Source organism: Entelurus aequoreus, linkage group LG01 (genome assembly GCF_033978785.1).
Source record: "Entelurus aequoreus isolate RoL-2023_Sb linkage group LG01, RoL_Eaeq_v1.1, whole genome shotgun sequence".
Lineage (NCBI taxonomy): Eukaryota > Metazoa > Chordata > Actinopteri > Syngnathiformes > Syngnathidae > Entelurus > Entelurus aequoreus.
The window spans coordinates 92790927-92811531 of record NC_084731.1 but is presented as its reverse complement, the minus strand read 5'-3'; the positions used below and the strand labels follow the sequence as shown (position 1 = coordinate 92811531).

Below are 20605 nucleotides of genomic sequence, written 5' to 3'. Positions count from 1 at the left end.
AGGAATTTAGTGCGCACACTGAAACACAGCCCGAGCCTATCACGCTCGAATAACATAAGTGAGTACATGTTTAAGTCCACACAAGAGTGGAAAATAGCCTGTTCAAAGTCCACATAAGGAAGTAGAAATAGGTTTGTCGGACGTGGCTCTGCTTCGTTAGGCGCATTTCAGCCATTTTTGTTGCCCCCCCTCCACAGGAAAGTGCAGTTACGTCGAGTCACCAGCAGGGGGGGGGCGGCGCTGGGTGACGTCAGAGCTCATTAGCATATTGATGACTATATGTAACGCCTGCGCCAGGACGCGCCTTTTACTGCTGCAACGCACTTGATCAGAACTCTCGCCTGCACACGACCAGTCCTCGGTAAGATCATCACTCCATACGACACTTTTCTTCATGTGGGTGTCGCAAATTAAACACTATATCACTCTCTTTGTCTTGTAAGTGGGAGAGCTAATTCCATGATCCGAGTGGCTAAAAGCGGAGTGTCAGCGTGGCTGGTGTGTGTGTGTGTGTGTGTGAGAGAGAGAATCACGCACACGCGTGTTTATTTTGTTGGTTGTGTCTCGGCGTCCACGAATGCGAATATGTTGCACGCCACGATTCGGATTGAAGAAACGCGCAACATGGGCGGTGGTTCCTTCATGTTGCACAGCGGGGGGTGGGGGTGGGGGGGTGCAGGAGAGGAAGTGACAACGTGAATTTGGCCATGAGGGCAAACAAAAGGAGCGTCGATGACTAACAAGTAGTTACAAACATGCATTAATTGACCCTCTGCGTTGTTATGCAAATGTGCTTTAACGCCTGGACTTCATCATGGCTGATGATGATGATGATGGATGCTAATCAAATCCCAGCCGGAGGTGAACAAAAGAAGGCAAGACATGGCCCAAAGAAGTGTCGGTAGTGACGTGTCCGACACAATGGAAGACAACGCCCTGATTTGACCATCAAGTGGATATTTTCATGCTCAAGTGCCAAAACCTCACTTTTCACTTTTTTTTTTTTTTTTTTTTTAGTTTCCTCACTTCTTTTGTTTTGTGCTCCGGCAGACCTTCCGCCAACATGAGCGACAAACCCGACATCTCCGAGGTGACCAGCTTCGACAAGAACAAGCTGAAGAAGACCGAGACCCAGGAGAAAAATCCCCTCCCCACAAAAGAAAGTAAGTGTGTCCAAAGTATGGCGCGGTGGGCATTAGGGGCCCGCAGCTCATTTGATTATATTCAAGAACTTAAGTAAAATTATTTGAGTTCTCCTTTAATGACTTTAGCCAAAAATTATTAAAACATTTTTTTTCACAATTAATGGAACACTTAACGTATTTTTAAGGTTTTCTCAATTTTGGATATTCAACAATGATTGAAACAAAATAGCAAATTTAAATCCTGCCTAAAAAAAAAATCAAAAATGATGCCTTTATTTGACTAAAAAATTATTTTTTTTTAAAGACCTTAATTGTATGTTAGAATAATTTAGGGAATATGGATATTCAAGAATAAACAAACATTTGTAAATGTAACACCATGAAAAAAATTTTACCTTTTTTTTAAATTTGACAATCAAAAAAAATTTTTTTTATACAATGTGTTTGATAAAAAAAACATACATTTTAATGTTTGATAATACATTTAAGTGTTTAAATGTTTTTCATCACTTAACTATTAGGAACAACTACCGTAACCAGAAATGATTGTTTTTAATGAATTCATTTTCTTTCTTTATTTTTTTTTTCCAATTTTGAACCCTTAATTTGATTATATTCAAGAACTTAAAACCTTTTGAATATTTGAGTTCTCCTTTAATGACTTTAGCCAAAAATTATTAAAACATTTTTATTCACAATTAATGGAACACTTAACGTATTTTTAAGGTCTTCTCAATTTTGGATATTCAACAATGATTGAAACAAAATAGCAAATTTAACCCCCTGCGTAAAAAAGAAATAAAAAATTATGCCTTTATTTGACTAAAAATTTATTTTTTTATTTATTTTTAAAGACCTTAATTGTATGTTAGAATAATTTAGGGAATATGGATATTCAAGAATAAAGAAACATTTGTAAATGTAACACCATGAAAAAAAATTCAAATTTTTTTAAATTTGACAATCAAAAAACTTTTTTTTTTACACAATGTGTTTGATAAAAAAACATAAATTTTAATGTTTGATAATACATTTAAGTGTTTAAATATTTTTCATCACTTAACTATTAGGAACAACTGACAACCAGAAATGATTGTTTTTAATGAATTCATTTTCTTTCTTTCTTTTTTTTTTCCAATTTTGAACCCTTAATTTGATTATATTCAAGAACTTAAGTAAAACCTTTTGAATATTTGAGTTCTCCTTTAACGACTTTAGCCAAAAATTATTAAAACATTTTTATTCACAATTAATGGAACACTTAACGTATTTTTAAGGTCTTCTCAATTTTGGTTATTCAACAATGATTGAAACAAAATAGCAAATTTAACCCCCTGCCTAAAAAAGAAATAAAAAATGTTACCTTTATTTGACTAAAAATGTATTTTTTTATTTATTTTTAAAGACCTTAATTGTATGTTAGAATAATTTTGGGAATATGGATATTCAAGAATAAACCAACATTTGTAAATGTAACACCATGAAAAAAAAATGTCATTTTTTTAAATTTGACAATCAAAAAACTTTTTTTTTTACACAAAGTGTTTGATAAAAAAACATAAATTTTAATGTTTGATAATACATTTAAGTGTTTAAATATTTTTCATCACTTAACTATTAGGAACAACTGACATAACCAGAAATGATTGTTTTTAATGAATTAATTTTCTTTTTTTTTCTAATTTTGAACCCTTAATTTTATTAAATTCAACAACTTAAGTAAAACCTTTTGAATATTTGAGTTCTCTAACGACTTTAGCCAAAAATTATTAAAACATTTTTTTTCACAATTAATGGAACACTTAACATATTTTTAAGGTCTTCTCAATTTTGGATATTCAACAATGATTGAAACAAAATAGCAAATTTAACCCCCTGCCTAAAAAAGAAATAAAAAATTATGCCTTTATTTGACTAAAAATTTATTTTTTTATTTATTTTTAAAGACTTTAATTGTATGTTAGAATAATTTAGGGAATATGGATATTCAAGAATAAACAAACATTTGTAAATGTAACACCATGAAAAAAAAAAATCACAATTTTTTTTAAATTTGACAATCCAAAAAAAACAATTTTTACGCAATGTGTTCGATAAGAAAACATACATTTTAATGTTTCATAACTATACATGAAAGTGTTAAAATATTTTTCATCACTTAACTATTAGGAACAACTACCGTAACCAGAAATGATTGTTTTCAATGAATTCATTTTCTATCTTTTTTTCCCCCAATTTTGAACCCTTAATTTGATTATATTCAAGAATTTAAGTAAAACCTTTTGAATATTTGAGTTCTCCTTTAACGACTTTAGCCAAAAATTATTAAAACATTTTTATTCACAATTAATGGAACACTTAACATATTTTTAAAGTCTTCTCAATTTTGGATATTCAACAATGATGAAACAAAATAGCAAATTTAACCCCCTGCCTAAAAAAAAATTCTCAAATTATGCCTTTATTTGACTAAAAATGTCGGGTTTTTTTGAAAGACCTTAATTGTATGTTAGAATAATTTTGGGACCACGCCCTGTGATCGGTAGGTCGTGAGTTCAAACCCCGGCCGAGTCATACCAAAGACTATAAAAATGGGACCATTACCTCCCTGCTTGGCACTCAGCATCAAGGGTTGGAATTGGGGGTTAAATCGCCAAAAATGATTCCCGGGTGCGGCCACCGCTGCGGCTCACTGCTCCCCTCATCTCTCAGGGGGTGATCAAGGGTGATTACCGATCTCAGGGCGGACACTCTAACCACTGTTTAATAATAATACATGTAAGTGTTTGAATATTTTTCATCACTTAACTATTAGGAACAACTACCGTAACCACAAAATTATTATTGTTTTTAATTAATTTTCTTGGTTTTTTTACAATTTTGAACCCTTAATTTTTTCCATGTTGAAGTATTCTAAATTTAAATATTAAGTGGGGAAACACATTCTCAATTTGGATATTTAGTAATAATTTTAATAAATTTTCATATTAAATTTACAAAAATGATAATTGTAGTAAAATTGACAATTACACAAAATACATTCGCCAATATTGTATTTTTTGTATATTACCATATTTTTCGGAGTATAAGTCGCACCGGCCGAAAATGCATAATAAAGAAGGAAAAAAACATAAGTCGCACTGGAGTATAAGTCGCATTTTTTGGGGAAATTTATTTGATAAAAGCAAACACCAAGAATAGACATTTGAAAGGCAATTTGAAATAAATAAAGAATAGTGAACAACAGGCTGAATAAGTGTACGTTATATGAGGCATAAATAACCAACTGAGAACGTGCCTGGTATGTTAACGTAACATATTATGGTAAGAGTCATTCAAATAACTATAACATATAGAACATGCTTTACGTTTACCAAACAATCTGTCACTCCTAATCTCTAAATCCCATGAAATCTTATACGTCTAGTCTCTTACGTGAATGAGCTAAATAACATTTATTTGATATTTTACGGTAATGTGTTAATAATTTCACACATAAGTCGCTCCTGAGTATAAGTCGCACCCCCGGCCAAACTATGAAAAAAACTGCGACTTATAGTCCGAAAAATACGGTGATAATTTTAATACATTTTCATATTAAATTTACAAAAATTATAATTGTAATAGAATATAATTGACTGTTACACAAAATACATTAGCCATTGTATTTTTTTGTGAATTACAAAAAGTAGAAAAAATCCAAATACAATTTTTACATTTGCTTGAATCCGTAAGACTATAAAAATGGGACCCATTACTTCCCTGCTTGGCACTCAGCATCAAGGGTTGGAATTGGGGGTTAAATCACCATAACATGATTCCCGGGCGCGGCCACCGCTGCTGCTCACTGCTCCCCTCACCTCCCAGGGGGTGATCAAGGTTGATGGGTCAAATGCAGAGAATAATTTCACCACACCTGGTGTGTGTGTGACAATCATTGGCACTTTAACTTAACTTAATAAGAATAAAATACAATATTAAACAGCATTTAAATTAAAGTTGCCTTTTTATTTGGACAACCAAAGTACTTAAAACAATTTGTTTTTTGCTGTTGTAGATTGTAAAACAAAGTATTTGCCTTAATATTGATATTCAAAAATATTTTTTTAATATGTAACTTTTAAAGTATATTACATTTTTCTTTTGACTATCAGGACAAACTACTTAAGCCAGAAAGTACCTTTTCTTTTTTTACAATTATATAATTTTTCCATGTTATTGTGTTCTCAATCTAGATATTCAATCATTTAAAAAATCTTGCAAATTAAACTTGAAAAATCTAACATTTCCTTTATTTGACTATTTGTTTTTTCAAATAATTTAACAATTGTATTGTAGAAACCTTTTTAAATAGGGAAAACAGCTTTTCTATTTGCATGGCTGTGGACATTAAGAATAAGTAAAATACAATTGTAAATGTCTCATCTAAAATATTTTATAGAGTATTTAAAACTGAAAATACAGCAGTCAAATTGTAGATTAGCAAACTAAAAAGTTTGCCTAAATTTGATTTTAAAGAATATTTGAAATCCCTTAATTATCAGAAAAAAATTAGGTAATTAAACAATATTAAAAATGTTTTGAAACTATTTTTTTCTTATTTTACACAATTTGGATATTCAGCAAAAAATTTAATAAAATTGCCTTGAATTGACTATCAAAAAATTGACATTAGCCAGAATTTTTTTCTTTTAAATAATTTTTACTGTGGAAAAAAATAAAAGCTGTTTTTCTATTACCTGAATCTGGATATTTAAGAATAAATTAAAGGTTGTAAATGTATCTTTCTGCCTTTAAAAAATTGCCCATATTTATAGTTAATCAAAATTCACAAGACTTTTTTTTTTTTTTTTCAATTATAGATTATGAAAAAAGGTTTGGTGCAGATATTTAAAAATATAAAATGAATAGAGCACATTTCTACAACTAATTGGTTTTAGTCTCGTGACATAAAATGTTCTTAGGATCAGATTACAAAACTTAAACCAAAAATGAAGTTCTCCATGTGCAATATTTGGTATTCCGTCATCCATTTTCTACCGCTTGTCCCTTTCGGGGTCGTATTGTCCGATATAAAATATTTCCTTTGTCCTTCGCAGCCATCGAACAGGAGAAGAAGGCGGCGACGTCGTGAAGCCCCTCGCCATGACCCGTGCAACCGCCGCCCCCTCCCCATCCCCCCACACCCCCCCCTCCTCCTGCATTGCCTTCTTTTCAGTCACTTCTTCTTGCTGTTTATCTTTGTAACCGACATGACGACGACAATAACCGTGCTGCACACTCTCTCTCTCTCTCTCTCTCTCGCGTGGGCGGGCCATGTTTTCTCAGTGGTTGTCGCCCCCCGCCCCCGTCCGTCATCACTCGCCGCCGTGTTTAGCGGGATGAAGGCGGTTTGAGCCTCCCAGGGAAGGGGGCGGAGCCCGGCCTGTGTCCCAGGAAGTACATCACTGTCTCAACACCCCCCCCCCCCCCCACCACAACTTCCTGTGCGGCTGCTTTTGCGCCAAATCTGACAAGCTTTTCCTTATCTTGTCTTTTTGGAAATATGTTGGCCCCCCAAAAAATGTGATTGAACCCCCCACGAAATGATAGTTGTAAGTTTTCTTCATGGTATTTTTTTTTTTTTTTTTTTTGAGGATGGGGAAAAAATGGATTCCAACTCGATCTGGCAACAAATGGACCTTGTTGACGGTTAAAATGCACTTTGTCCCTTTTTTGTCTTGAGTCAGGATGTGTTGAGGACGGGGGGGAAAGAAGTCAATTGGTTCCATGTGCTTTTTAGACCAATTAGTCTTTGGAATCGCATTACTCTGCCACCAAACCATTGCAAGAAATGGAAAATCGTGAAATGTTGTAATAAAAAAAAAAGATTTGTTACTAAGATGTCTGCTGTCAAGTGTTTGCAATCTACAAGCTATCTCTATTACCGTATTTTTCGGAGTATAAGTCACACCGGAGTATAAGTCGCACCGGCCGAGAATGCATAATAAAGAAGGGGAAAAAACATAAGTCGCACTGGAGTAAAAGTCTCATTTTTTGGGGACATTTATTTGATAAAAGCCAACACCAAGAATAGACATTTGAAAGGCAATTAAAAATAAAGAATAGTGAACAGGCTGAATAAGTGTACGTTATGACTCATAAATAACCAACTAAGAACGTGCCTGGTATGTTAATGTAACATATTATGGTAATGATCTGAATGCAAAGCCAGGTGGGTTAGTGACTAGGACGCCTCGACCCAGACTAGTCCTAAAAGTGCAGACAAACCCTTAATGTCATTAGCACGCCATTACTAGGCTAGTTAGCAATGTTATTAAATGTCCTTTTCATGCGTTAATGCTAAACCGCCATTGGAAAAATTGAGCGTGTTCCTGGTGGGAGTAAGTGGATTGCTGTTAAGTCAGTTTCTCTTGATAAGCTATTAATCTGCATTTAAGAGCTAGGTTAGCAGGCCATGTGTGGCCTGAGCCTGGCCGCGCGGATTAGTTGGCTCCACCGAGGCTGATGTTACTCAAGGTTGCTCGGGTCACGCATGTCAGCCTGGCGGTAACCCACGGCAACAGCTGCTGCTGAGTCACGTCTTTGTCTGGAGGCGGACGGATGCCTTCCTGCTTGGAATACTCCTGAGATTAGGAAGGCGGCGCATGCAACGGAGGTGTTTTTTTCCACATTCCAGAAGAGATAACGCCTCGTTGCACGATTATCTGCGTCTATTATGTCTCCATCGCTGGCCGGGGAGGCATCTCCATGGCAACCAGTCACAGGATGTCACTATAAACACTTTTTTTTTGTTGTCAAATCCAATCTTTTTAGTTGACGTTCACATTTCAAAAATAACTGCGATTTCTAATGTGAACGCTGTCAGACCCGCATGCTTGCTTTAATATCATGTGACCAGGTTTTCCCTCTTAAAGGCCTACTGAAAGCCACTACTACCAACCACGCAGTCTGATAGTTTATATATCAATGATGAAATCTTAACATTGCAACACATGCCAATACGGCCGGGTTAACTTATAAAGTGACATTTTAAAATTCCCGCCACACTTCCGGTTGAAAAACTCCTTTGGATATGATTTATGCGCGTGACGTCACAAAATCCACGGAAGTGGTTGGACCCCATCGGACCCGATAGAAAAGCCTCTTGTTTTCTTTGACAAAATTCCACAGTATTCTGGACATCTGTGTTGGTGAATCTTTTGCAATTTGTTTAATGAACAATGGAGGCTGCAAAGAAGAACGTTGTAGGTGGGATCGGTCGGTGTCTTAGCGGCTAAGTACAATACTGTTAATATCTGTGATATTTGCATTAGTGTACTGTGTCTTTAAAGGCCTACTGAAAGCCACTACTACCGACCACGCAGTCTGATAGTTTATATATCAATGATGAAATCTTAACATTATAACACATGCCAATACGGCCGGGTTAACTTATAAAGTGACATTTTAAATTTGCCGCTAAACTTCCGGTTCGAAACGCCTCTGAGGATGACGTATGCGCGTGACGTAGACCGGGGAACACGGGTATGCCTTCCACATTGAAGCCAATACGAAAAAGCTCTGTTTTCATTTCATAATTCCACAGTATTCTGGACATCTGTGTTCGTGAATCTTTTGCGATTATGTTCATTGCATTATGGAGAAGGAAGCTGAGCAAGCAAAGAAGAAAGTTGTCGGTGCGAAATGGACGTATTTTTCGAACGTAGTCAGCAACAACAGTACACAGCCGGCGCTTCTTTGTTTACATTCCCGAAAGATGCAGTCAAGATGGAAGAACTCGGATAACAGAGACTCTAACCAGGAGGACTTTTGACTTTGATACACAGACGCCTGTAGAGAACTGGGACAACACAGACTCTTACCAGGATTACTTTGATTTGGATGACAAAGACGCAGACGTGCTACTGTGAGTATGCAGCTTTGGCTTCTAAACATTTGATCGCTTGACCGTATGTGCGCAACTTTTTTTTGCGTATGTACGTAACTTTTTTAAAATATATAAGCTTTATGAACCTTGGGTTAGGTGAACGGTCTTTTGGGCTGAGTGATTGTGTGTGTTGATCAGGTGTTTGAATTGTATTGGCGTGTTCTATGGAGCTAGGAGCTAGCATAGGAGCTAGGAGCTAGCATAACACGTACCGTACTGTACGTGCGCGTCACGTACGTAACTTTTTAAAAATATATAAGCTTTATGAACCTTGGGTTAGGTGAACGGTCTTTTGGGCTGAGTGATTGTGTGTGTTGATCAGGTGTTTGAATTGTATTGGCGTGTTCTATGGAGCTAGGAGCTAGCAGAGGAGCTAGGAGCTAGCATAACAAACACGCAGGTGTTTTTATGCAGGATTAATTTGTGGCATGTTAAATATAAGCCTGGTTGTGTTGTGGCTAATAGAGTATATATATGTCTTGTGTTTATTTACTGTTGTAGTCATTCCCAGCTGAATATCAGGTCACCCCCGGCTCTCACAGTATCTTACCTATCTGAATAGCTTCAACTCCCCACTAGTCCTTCACTTGCACTTTACTCATCCACAAATCTTTCATCCTCGCTCAAATTAATGGGGAAATTGTCGCTTTCTCGGTCCGAATCTCTCTCACTTCATGCGGCCATCATTGTAAACAATAGGGAACTTTGCGTATATGTTCAACTGACTACGTCACGCTACTTCCGGTAGGGGCAAGCCTTTTTTTTTATCAGATACCAAAAGTTGCAATCTTTATCGTCGTTGTTCTATACTAAATCCTTTCAGCAAAAATATGGCAATATCGCGAAATGATCAAGTATGACACATAGAATAGATCTGCTATCCCCGTTTAAATAAAAAAAATTCATTTCAGTAGGCCTTTAAGGGTTTGGGGAACGCGCATGCGTGAGTGAGTTGGCGGAGAACTTGAGTGTGTGTGATCGTGAGTTTTGGCTAACAGCAGCTCGTGTATGTGTGTGCGTTACTTTTTGAACTACAACCAGTTACCGCTTGTTAATAAAGCGATTGAGCAATTTGTTTAATGGACAATGGAGACTGCAAATAAGAAAGTTGGAGCCGGTGGAGCAGCGGACTACAGCAACACCAACACCAGGAGGTTGTGTTGTGTTTTGAGCAGGATAACAGACGCACTACGGTGAGTACAGCTTTGGCTTCCAAACATTTGATCGATTGCCCGTACGTGCGTGTCGATATGTGCATGTGACGTACGTAACTTTGGGGAAATATATGTTTCTTGCCGACTCTGATGGCGGCCGGGGTGTCGTCAAAAGCGTACAACGCCCGCCGCCGCATCTAAGTTAGCTACGCAGCTAGGTTAGCTTCTGTTTTTTTAGCTTCGCCAAGCGGAATATTATTAATCGTGTATTTACATGTTCATGGTTTAATAGTATTATTGATCTTCTGTCTATCCATCCACTCAGGGTTTTTTTTAAATTTAGTTTCTATCTGCATTTGAGACTGGCGCTATCGCGTTGGCTACGTTGCTAGGTTAGCTTCTGTTTTTTTTTAGCTTCGCCAAGCGGATTATTATTAATCATGTATTTACATGTTCATGGTTTACTAGTATTATTGATCTTCTGTCTATCCATCCAGTCAGGTTTTTTTTAAATTTAGTTTCTATCTGCATTTGAGACTGCTGCTATCACGTTGGCTACGTAGCTAGGTTAGCTTCTATTTTTTTTAGCTTCGCAAAGCTGAATTATTAATCGTGTATTTACATGTTCAGTCACTGTGAATGTCCATTTCGCGTTCCCGACTCTCATTTTCAAGAGGATATAGTATCCGAGGTGGTTTAAAATACAAATCCGTGATCCACAATAGAAAAAGGAGAGAGTGTGGAATCCAATGAGCCAGCTTGTACCTAAGTTACGGTCAGAGCGAAAAAAGATACGTCCATCACTGCCTCTCAAGTCCTTCACTGTAACGTTCCTCATCTACGAATCTTTCATCCTCGCTGAAATTAATGGGGTAATCGTCACTTTCTCGGTCCGAGTCTCTCTCGCTCCATTGTAAACAACGGGGAATTGTGAGGAATACTAGCTCCTGTGACGTCACGCTACTTCCGGTACAGGCAAGGCTTTTTTTATCAGCGAGCAAAAGTTGCGAACTTTATCGTCGGTTTTCTCTACTAAATCCTTTCAGCAAAAATATGGCAATATCGCGAAATGATCAAGTATGACACATAGAATGGATCTGCTATTCCCGTTTAAATAAAAAAAATTCATTTCAGTAGGCCTTTAAACTGTGAGCAGGTTGGATAAACTAATTATTGAAAAGGATCAAGATGACTAATTCAGTGTTAACATTTGAGTGGAAAAGTTTGGCCCTGAGGTCAAAAAGGATATATATAGAGTCGTGCTCACAAGTTTACATACCCTGGGAGAATTTAGGATTTCATAGCCATTCTTCAGAGAATATGAATGATAACACAAAAACCTTTCTTCCACTCATGCTTAAAGGCCTACTGAAATGAAATTTTCTTATTTAAACGGGGATAGCAGATCCATTCTATGTGTCATACTTGATCATTTCGCGATATTGCCATATTTTTGCTGAAAGGATTTAGTAGAGAACATCGACGATAAAGTTCGCAACTTTTGGTCGCTGATAAAAAAGCCTTGCCTGTACCGGAAGTAGCGTGACGTCGCAGGTTGAAAGGCTCCTCACATTTCCCCATTGTTTACACCAGCAGCGAGAGCGATTCGGACCGAGAAAGCGACGATTACCCCATTAATTTGAGCCAGGATGAAAGATTCGTGGATGAGGAACGTGAGAGTGAAGGACTAGAGTGCAGTGCTGGACGTATCTTTTTTCGCTCTGACCGTAACTTAGGTACAAGCTGGCTCATTGGATTCCACACTCTCTCCTTTTTCTATTGTGGATCACGGATTTGTATTTTAAACCACCTCGGATACTATATCCTCTTGAAAATGAGAGTCGAGAACGCGAAATGGACATTCACAGTGACTTTTATCTCCACGACAATACATCGGTGAAGCACTTTAGCTACGGAGCTAACGTGATAGCATCGGGCTTAACTGCATATAGAAACAGACGAAATAAGCCCCTGACTGGAAGGATAGACAGAAGATCCACAATACTACTATCAGGAGACACCGAACCAAACTCTGGACCTGTAACTACACGGTAAATGCTGTACCGCCTGGCGAAGCCAAGCAATGCTGTTGCTAACGACGCCATTGAAGTTAACTTAGCTACGGGACCTCGACAGAGCTATGCTAAAAACATTAGCTCTCCACCTAAGCCAGCTCTCATCTGCTCATCAACACCCGTGCTCACCTGCGTTCCAGCGATCGACGGCGCGACGAAGGACTTCACCCGATCATCGATGCGGTCGGCGGCTAGCGTCGGCTAGCGTCGGCTAGCATCGGCTAGCGTCGGCTAGCGTCGGCTAGCGTCGGCTAGCGTCGGCTAGCGTCGGCTAGCGCGTCTGCTATCCAACTCAAAGTCCTCTTGGTTTTGTTGCTGCAGCCAGCCGCTAATACACCGATCCCACCTACAGCTTTCTTCTTTGCAGTCTCCATTGTTCATTAAACAAATTGCAAAAGATTCACCAACACAGATGTCCAGAATACTGTGGAATTTTGCGATGAAAACAGAGCTGTTTGTATTGAGATACAATGTGTTCCAATACTTCCGCTTCAACCATCGACGTCACGCGCAAACGTCATCATACATAGACGTTTTCAGCCAGAAGTTTCGCGGGAAATTTAAAATGTCACTTTATAAGTTAACCCGGCCGTATTGGCATGTGTTGCAATGTTAAGATTTCATCATTGATATATAAACTGTCAGACTGCGTGGTCGGTAGTAGTGGCTTTCAGTAGGCCTTTAATGGTTGTGTGAAGCTATTTATTGGCAAACAACTGTGTTTACTCTTTTTAAAGAGACCAGCAAAGATTTCAGCCACAACTGCCAGGAAAATTGTTCGAGATGCAAAGAAAAAAGTCCACAAATAACTTCGGCTGAAATACAGGACTCTTTGAAAAATTGTGGTGTGGCTGTTTCAAGATGCACAATAAGGAGGCGCTTGACGAAAGATGGGCTGCATGGTCGAGTCGCCAGAAGAAAGCCATTTCTGCGCAAATGTCACAAAGTATCCTGCTTACATTACGCCAAACAGCACAGAGACAAGCCTCACAACTTCTGGAACAAAGTAATTTGGAGTGATGAGACCAAAAATGGAACTTTTTGGCCACTCGACCATGCAGCCCATTTTTCTTTAAGTGCCTCCTTATTGTGCATCTTGAAACAGCCACACCACAATTTTCCCAGAGAGTTCTGTATTTCAGCTGAAGTTATTTGTGGATTTTTCTTTGCATCTCGAACAATTTTCCTGGCAGGTGTGGCCGAAATCTTTGCTGGTCGACCTGAATCCCTCATTTTCCACTTCTTAATCAGCGTTTGAACACTGCTGTTTGGCGTTCTCAATTCCTTGGATATCTTTTTATACCCCTTTTCCTGTTTTATGCAGTTCAATGACCTTTTCTCGTAGATCCTTTGACAATTCTCTTTGCCTTCCCCATGACTCAGAATCCAGAAACATGTGTGCAGCACTGGATGAAAGATGCAATGGTCTGTCAGAAGCCCAGAAACTCACTGACCTTTTATACACACACATTAATTACAAACAAACATGTCACAGGTGAGGATTGGAACCTCGATTAGCCATTCAAACCTGTTTGTGTCAACTTTTGTGCATGTTATCAGTTCAAAGTCACTGGGGTATGTAAACTTTTGATCAGGGTCATTTGGGTACTTTCTTTTGTCATTTTGATTTAAAAAGAGTAAACACAGTTGTTTGCCAATAAATAGCTTCATACAACCATTAGGCATGAGTGGAAGAAAGGTTTTTGTGTTATCATTCATATTCTCTGAAGAATGGCCAAGAAATCATAAATTCTCCCAGGGTATGTAAACTTATGAGCACGACTGTATGTATGTGTGTGTGTGTGTATATATATATATATATATATATATATATATATATATATATATATATATATATATATATATATATATATATATATATATATATATATATATATATATATATATATATATATGTACACTATATATATATATATATATATATATATATATATATATATATATATATATATATACAGTATATATATGTACACTATATATATATATATATATATATATATATATATATATATATATATATATATGTACACTATATATATATATATATATATATATATATATATATATATATATATATATATATATATATATATATATATATATATATATATATATATATATATATATATATATATATATATATATATATATATATATATGTACACTATATTGCCAAAAGTATTTGGCCACCTGCCTTTACTCACATATGAACTTAAAGTGCCATCTCATGGAATTGTCCAACATGGTTTGGTATCCTGGAGCATTCAAAGTTCCTTTCACTGGAACTAAGAGGCCAAGCCCAACTCCTGAAAAACAACCCCACACCATAATTCCTCCTCCACCAAATTTCACACTCGGCACAATGCAGTCCGAAATGTAGCGTTCTCCTGGCAACCTCCAAACCCAGACTGGTCCATCAGATTACCAGATGGAAAAGCGTCTTTGCATTGGACTTGGTGATGTATGGCTTAGACGCAGCTGCTCGGCCATGGAAACCCATTCCACGAAGCTCTCAGCGTACTGTACGTGGGCTAATTGGAAGGTCACATGAAGTTTGGAGATCTGTAGCAACTGACTGTGCAGAAAGTCTTTGCACTATGCTGACCTCTCTGTCAGTTTACGTGGCCTACCACTTGGTGGCTGAGTTGCTGTTGTTCCCAAACTCTTCACTTTTCTTTTAATAAAGTTGACTTTGGAATATTTAGGAGCGAGGGAATTTCACGACTGGATTATTTGCACCGGTGGCATCCTGGAAATCACTGAGAGCGGCCCATTCTTTCACCAATGTTTGTAGAAACAGTCTCCATGCCTAAGTACTTGATTTTATACACCTGTGGCCGGGCCAAGTGATTAGGATACCAGATTCTCATCATTTGGATGGGTGGCCAAATACTTTTGGCAATATAGTGTATATATGTATGTATTTATGTATGTATATATGTATATATGTATGTATATATGTATGTATATATATATATACCCACGTGCTGCTTATTAAGTGAGAGTTATGAGTGCAATCCTGCACAAAAGCACTGAGCTAATGTGGTTTTATTTACAGCACCAGCTGTGAGGTTGGTGCTGTAAAAAAACAAACCCAAAACGATTAAAAAAACCACTAATTGCACGCAGCGCGCCGCTAACGTGTAAAACACATGTGGGCGTGGTCCTTCTGTCCTGTAGCTCAGTGGTCCCCAACCACAGGGCCGCGTCCCGGTACCGGTCCGCGGACCGATTGGTATCGGGCCGCGGACCGATTGTTACCAGAAAAAAATAAAATAAAATAAAAAATAAAAAAATTATTTATTAAATCAACATAGAAAAACACATTTTATACATTATATATCAATGTAGATCAATACAATCTGCAGGGATACAGTCCGTAAGCACACATGATTGTATTTCTTTATGAAAAAAAAAAAAAAAAAAAAAATTCCCCCACCCCTTCCCCCCCCGGTCAGCGGGACAAATTTTCAAGCGTTGACCGGTCCGCAGCTACAAAAAGGTTGGGGACCACTGATGTAGCTGATTATCCCAGATGGGCTCTATTACTGTTTCCACAGGATCCACGTCGTGTAAAAGGCAAATCAATGTGGACGAATTAGCGGACATTGATGCTGTCTGACACGTGTGTGTGTGTGTGTGTGTGTGTGTGTGTGTGTGTGTGTGTGTGTGTGTGTGTGTTCTTGTATTTATACCCTTCTTGAGACATCAACAAGGAAAAGTACCTTCCATATGAGGAGCGGTGAACAAGTTAGGACAAAAATCATGGTCCCAATACGGAAAACCATTGCATCTAATAGAGAATGTCTCATTTGCACCCCTGGTGGTGAAATCTATCAAAATGAGGGTGGTCCCAAAAAGGAGGGATTTTTCAAATTGGTCGGATTTAAAAGTGCTCCCCCTCTGGTCAACATATGAAATAACAAGTGTGTGTAAAAATTCGAAGTGTTCCCCCTCTGGCCAAACAAAGTTTCAAGATGGGACTTAAATGTGTGACCATCTGTGGTCCGTGACTCGTTTGTCATCGGCCTTAAGCACGTTCCAAAAAACAAAACAAAAAATAGAGATCTCATTTGCACCCCTGGTGGTGAAATCTATCAAAATGAGGGTGGTCCCAAAAAGGAGGGATTGTTCAAATTGACTGTGTGTCGGTTTTAAAAGTGCTCCCCCTCTGGCCAACATATGAAATATCAAGTGTGTGTAAGAAACTGAAATGCGCCCCCTTTGGCCAAAATTAATTAAAAATATATATATATATATATATATATGTATATAGAGACATACTGTAATAACTTGATGTAAATAATGAACATTAAAAACCAATCACAGACCAAAAAATTCCCCCAAAAATAAATGAAGTAAAAACAGTCTTTTTCTCACAATGTGTTGACTTTTTTCTTATGAATCGGGAACAATGTCTCATAATATTTCTGTTTCCGCAATATTTTCTCTTAAAATTATTACTTTTTTTATCCGAAATGATTACTTTTTTATCCGAAATGATTACTTTTGAAAGCAAAATGTTGACATTTGTCATCTAAAATTCTGACTTTTATCACAATATTGCCAATTTTTTTGTTGTTCTTGTAAAATAGTGACATTTTTTGAGCAAAATTATGACTTTTGTCATTCATTTGCCAAGTAAAATTACGATTATTATTATAATATTGCCAACATTTTTAAGTGTTCTTATAAAATTGTGACTTTTGTCGAATGAAAATACGACTCTTTTCATAAAATTGCCAAAATGTTAAGCTTTTCTTGTAAAATTGTGACTGTTATTGAGTAAAATTCCAACCTTTATCATAACATTGCACAAATGTAATAAGAAGTGTGTGTAAGAAATTGAAAAAAAGCCCCCTTTGGCAAAAATTAATTAAAACAAATAAATAAATATGTGTATAGAGACATACTGTAATAACTTGAAGTAAATAATGAAGATTAAAAACCAATTACACACAAAAAATGTAACAAAAAAAATAAAAATAACTAAAAGCAGTCTTTTTCTCACAATGTGTCGACTTTTTTCTTATAAAATTGGGAACAATTTCTCATATTCTTTCTGTTTCTGTAATATTGCAATATTTTCTCGTAAAATTATTACTTTTTCATGTAAAATGATTACTTTTTAAAGCAAAATGGTGACATTTGTCATATAAAATTCAGACTTTTATCACGATACTGCCAATTTTTTTGTTGTTCTTGCACAATGATATTTTTTGAGTAAAATGATGACTTTTGTCATAATTTTGCCAAGTGAAATTCCGATTATTATCATAATATTGCCAACACTTTACAGTTTTCTTATAAAATTGTGACTTTTGTCAAGTGAAATTACGACTCTTTTCATAAAATTGCCAACATTTTGAGCTTTTCTTGTAAAATTGCGACATTTTTTGAGTGAAATTCCAACTTTTATCATAATATTGCACAGATGTTCCGTTTTTCTTGTAACATTTCGACTTGCGTTGAGTAAAATGACGACTTTTATTATATTACTGCCAAAATTCGAAGTTTTTCTTGTGAAATTGTGACCTTTTTCTTATGAAATTCCAACTCATTTTTCACAACAAGCTTTTATATATTGACTTTGTTTGTATATATTATTAATGTTGTAAATACAAATCTTTATATATCTAGAAAGCGTGGTCCGAAAGAGGTAGGCATTTTTCGGAGGTCTCAAGAAGGTAAGAAATACAAGAATGTGTGTGTGTGTGTGTGTGTGTGTGTGTGTGTGTGTGTGTGTGTGTGTGTGTGTGTGTGTGTGTGTGTGTGTGTGTGTAATGCCACACGTGAAGGCAATTCTGGAATATTCTTAATTACCCGAATCACTGCAGGAAAATGCTACCCAATTGTTACAAACCAGCCTTTTGAAGAATGTTCATTTAATCACAGACTACATTTACACTGCAGGCCAAAGAGGCACAAACCGGATTTCTTCAAAATCTGATTTTAATCCAACTGACCGTTTACACTGCAAGTCAAATCTGATCTTTATCAGACTCCAGTGTAAACGTGCACCGGCCTCAATGTGACATCACTTCCATGCACAGGTTTAATAAAGTGAAAACTAAGGAAGTTCAACAAGGAAGTCGCTACTACTGGGAACCAAAATGCGTGGTTAAGTAGTCTCTTGGGGGCCTAAATGTGTGCTTCAGTTCCTTCTTAAAGGCAAAACACATTCTAAAAAGCTCTTTTGAGAGACAACATGTGTGATGAAGTGCCCTCGAGCCCAAAAGTATGCTAAAGTGCCCTCTTAGGAGCCCAAATGCGTGAGTAGATGTCCTCCTGGGAGCAAAAATGTGTGCTTAAGTGCCCTCCTAGGCACCAAAAGGCGTACTTAAATGCCCTTTTAGCAGCCAAAATGCAAGCTAAAGTGCCCTCTTGGAAACCAAAATGTATGCTAAAGTGCCCTCTGAGGTGCCAAACGGTGTGCTTTAGTGCCCTCTTCGGAGGTAAAAATGAGTGTTAATGTGCCCTCTCTGGAGCCAGAAAGTGTGCTAGAGTACTCATTTTAGAAAGCTCTCCTAGGAGCCCAACACATGTTTAAGTGCCCTCTTAGGAGCCGAAGCATGTGCTAAAGTGCCTTTTAGGAACAAAAATGCACACTAAAGTACTCTTTTAGGAGCCTAAATATGCGCTAAAGTGCCCTTTTAGAAACCAAAATGTGTGCAAAAGTGCCCTCTTTGGAGCCAAAATGTGTGCTAAAGTTCCCTCAAGAGCAAAATGCATACTAGAAAGCTCTCTTGGGAGCCAACATGTGTTAAAATGTCCTCTTAGGAGCCAAAAGCATGCTAAAGTGCCCTGTTAAAAGCCAAAATGTATGCTAAAGAGCCATCTCGGGAGCCAAAATGGGTGCTAAAGTGTCATCTTAGGTGCCAAATGCAGGCTAAAGTGCCCTCTTAAGAGTCAAAATGCAGACTTAAGTGCTTTCTTCTGAGCCAAAAAGTGTTAAAGTGCCCCCTTAAGAGCCAAAATGCATGCTAAAGTTCCCTCCTAAGAGCAAAATGCATGCTAAAAAGCTCTATTGGGAGCCAAAATGTGTGTTAAAATGTCCTCTTAGAAGCCAAAAAGCATGCTAAAGCGCCCTGTTGAAAGCCAAAATGCATGCTAAAGAGCCATCTTGGGAGCCAAAATGGGTGCTAAAGAGCCCTCTTAGGCGCAAAAATGCAGGTTAAAGTGCCCTCTGAAGAGCCAAAATGCAGACTAAAGTGCCCTCTTCTGATCAAAAAAGTGTGTTAAAGTTCCCTTTTAAGAGCAAAATGCATGCTAAAAAGCTCTATTGGGAGCCAAAATGTGTGTTAAAATGTCCTCTTAGAAGCCAAAAAGCATGCTAAAGCGCCCTGTTAAAAGCCAAAATGCCTGCTAAAGAGCCATCTTGGGAGCCAAAAAGGGTGCTGAAGTGCCCTCTTAGGCGCCAAAATGCAGGCTAAAGTGCCCTCTTAAGAGCCAAAATGCAGGCTAAAGTGCCTTCTTAAGAGCCAAAATTCAGACTAAAGTGCCCTCTTAAGAGACAAAATGCAGACTAAAGTGCCCTCTTCAAAGCAAACAATTGTGTTAAAGTGCTCTCTTCGGAGCCAAAATGCAGACTAAAGTGCCCTCTTATAGAGCAAAAATGCAGACTAAAGTGCCCTCTTTGGAACCAAAAAGCATGTTAAAGTGCCCTCTTAAGAGCAAAATGCATGCTAAAAAGCTCTATTGGGGGCCAACATGTGTGTTAAAATGTCCTCTTAGAAGCCAAAAAGCATGCTAAAGCGCCCTGTTAAAAGCCAAAATGCATGCTAAAGAGCCATCTTGGGAGCCAAAAAGAGTGCTAAAGTGCCCTCTAGGCGCCAAAATGCAGGCTAAAGTGCCTTCTTAAGAGCCAAAATGCAGACTAAAGGGCCCTCTTCTGAGCAAAAGAGTGTGTTAAAGTGCTCCCTTTGGAGCCAAAAAGTGTGTTAAAGTGCCCTCTTAAGAGCCAAAATGCAGACTAAAGTGCCCTCTTAAGAGCCAAAATGCAGACTAAAGTGCCCTCTTAAGAGCCAAAATGCAGACTAATGTGCCCTCTTTGGAGCCAAAAAGTGTGTTAAAGTGCCCCCTTAAGAGCCAAAATGCAGGCTAAAGTGCCTTCTTAAGAGCCAAAATGCAGACTAAAGTGCTCTCTTAAGAGCCAAAATGCAGACTAAAGTGCCCTCTTAAGAGCCAAAATGCAGACTAAAGTGCCCTCTTAAGAACCAAAATGCAGACTAAAGCGCCCTCTTTGGAGCCAAAAAGTGTGTTAAAGTGCCCTCTTAAGTG

The 20605-nt window shown here is 37.5% G+C and overlaps 2 protein-coding genes across 2 annotated transcripts in view; both read left to right on the top strand.

Annotated features, from left to right (window-relative positions):
- Positions 1 to 192: 192 nt before the first annotated feature.
- On the top strand, positions 193 to 7026 carry LOC133659236 (thymosin beta-12). Its single transcript, XM_062061971.1, has 3 exons — positions 193 to 361; positions 1051 to 1163; positions 6245 to 7026. Exons 2-3 carry the CDS (start codon positions 1064 to 1066, stop codon positions 6277 to 6279), a joined length of 135 nt encoding a protein of 44 aa, XP_061917955.1. The 5' UTR covers positions 193 to 361; positions 1051 to 1063; the 3' UTR covers positions 6280 to 7026.
- A 1955-nt stretch (positions 7027 to 8981) lies between these two features.
- Positions 8982 to 20605, top strand: part of LOC133644432 (transcription elongation factor A N-terminal and central domain-containing protein) — a 107357-nt gene continuing 95733 nt past the window's right edge. The window contains exon 1 of the mRNA XM_062039097.1: positions 8982 to 9054. The gene's annotated coding sequence lies outside the window, so the exon portion shown is untranslated. The remainder of the gene's footprint in view (positions 9055 to 20605) is intronic.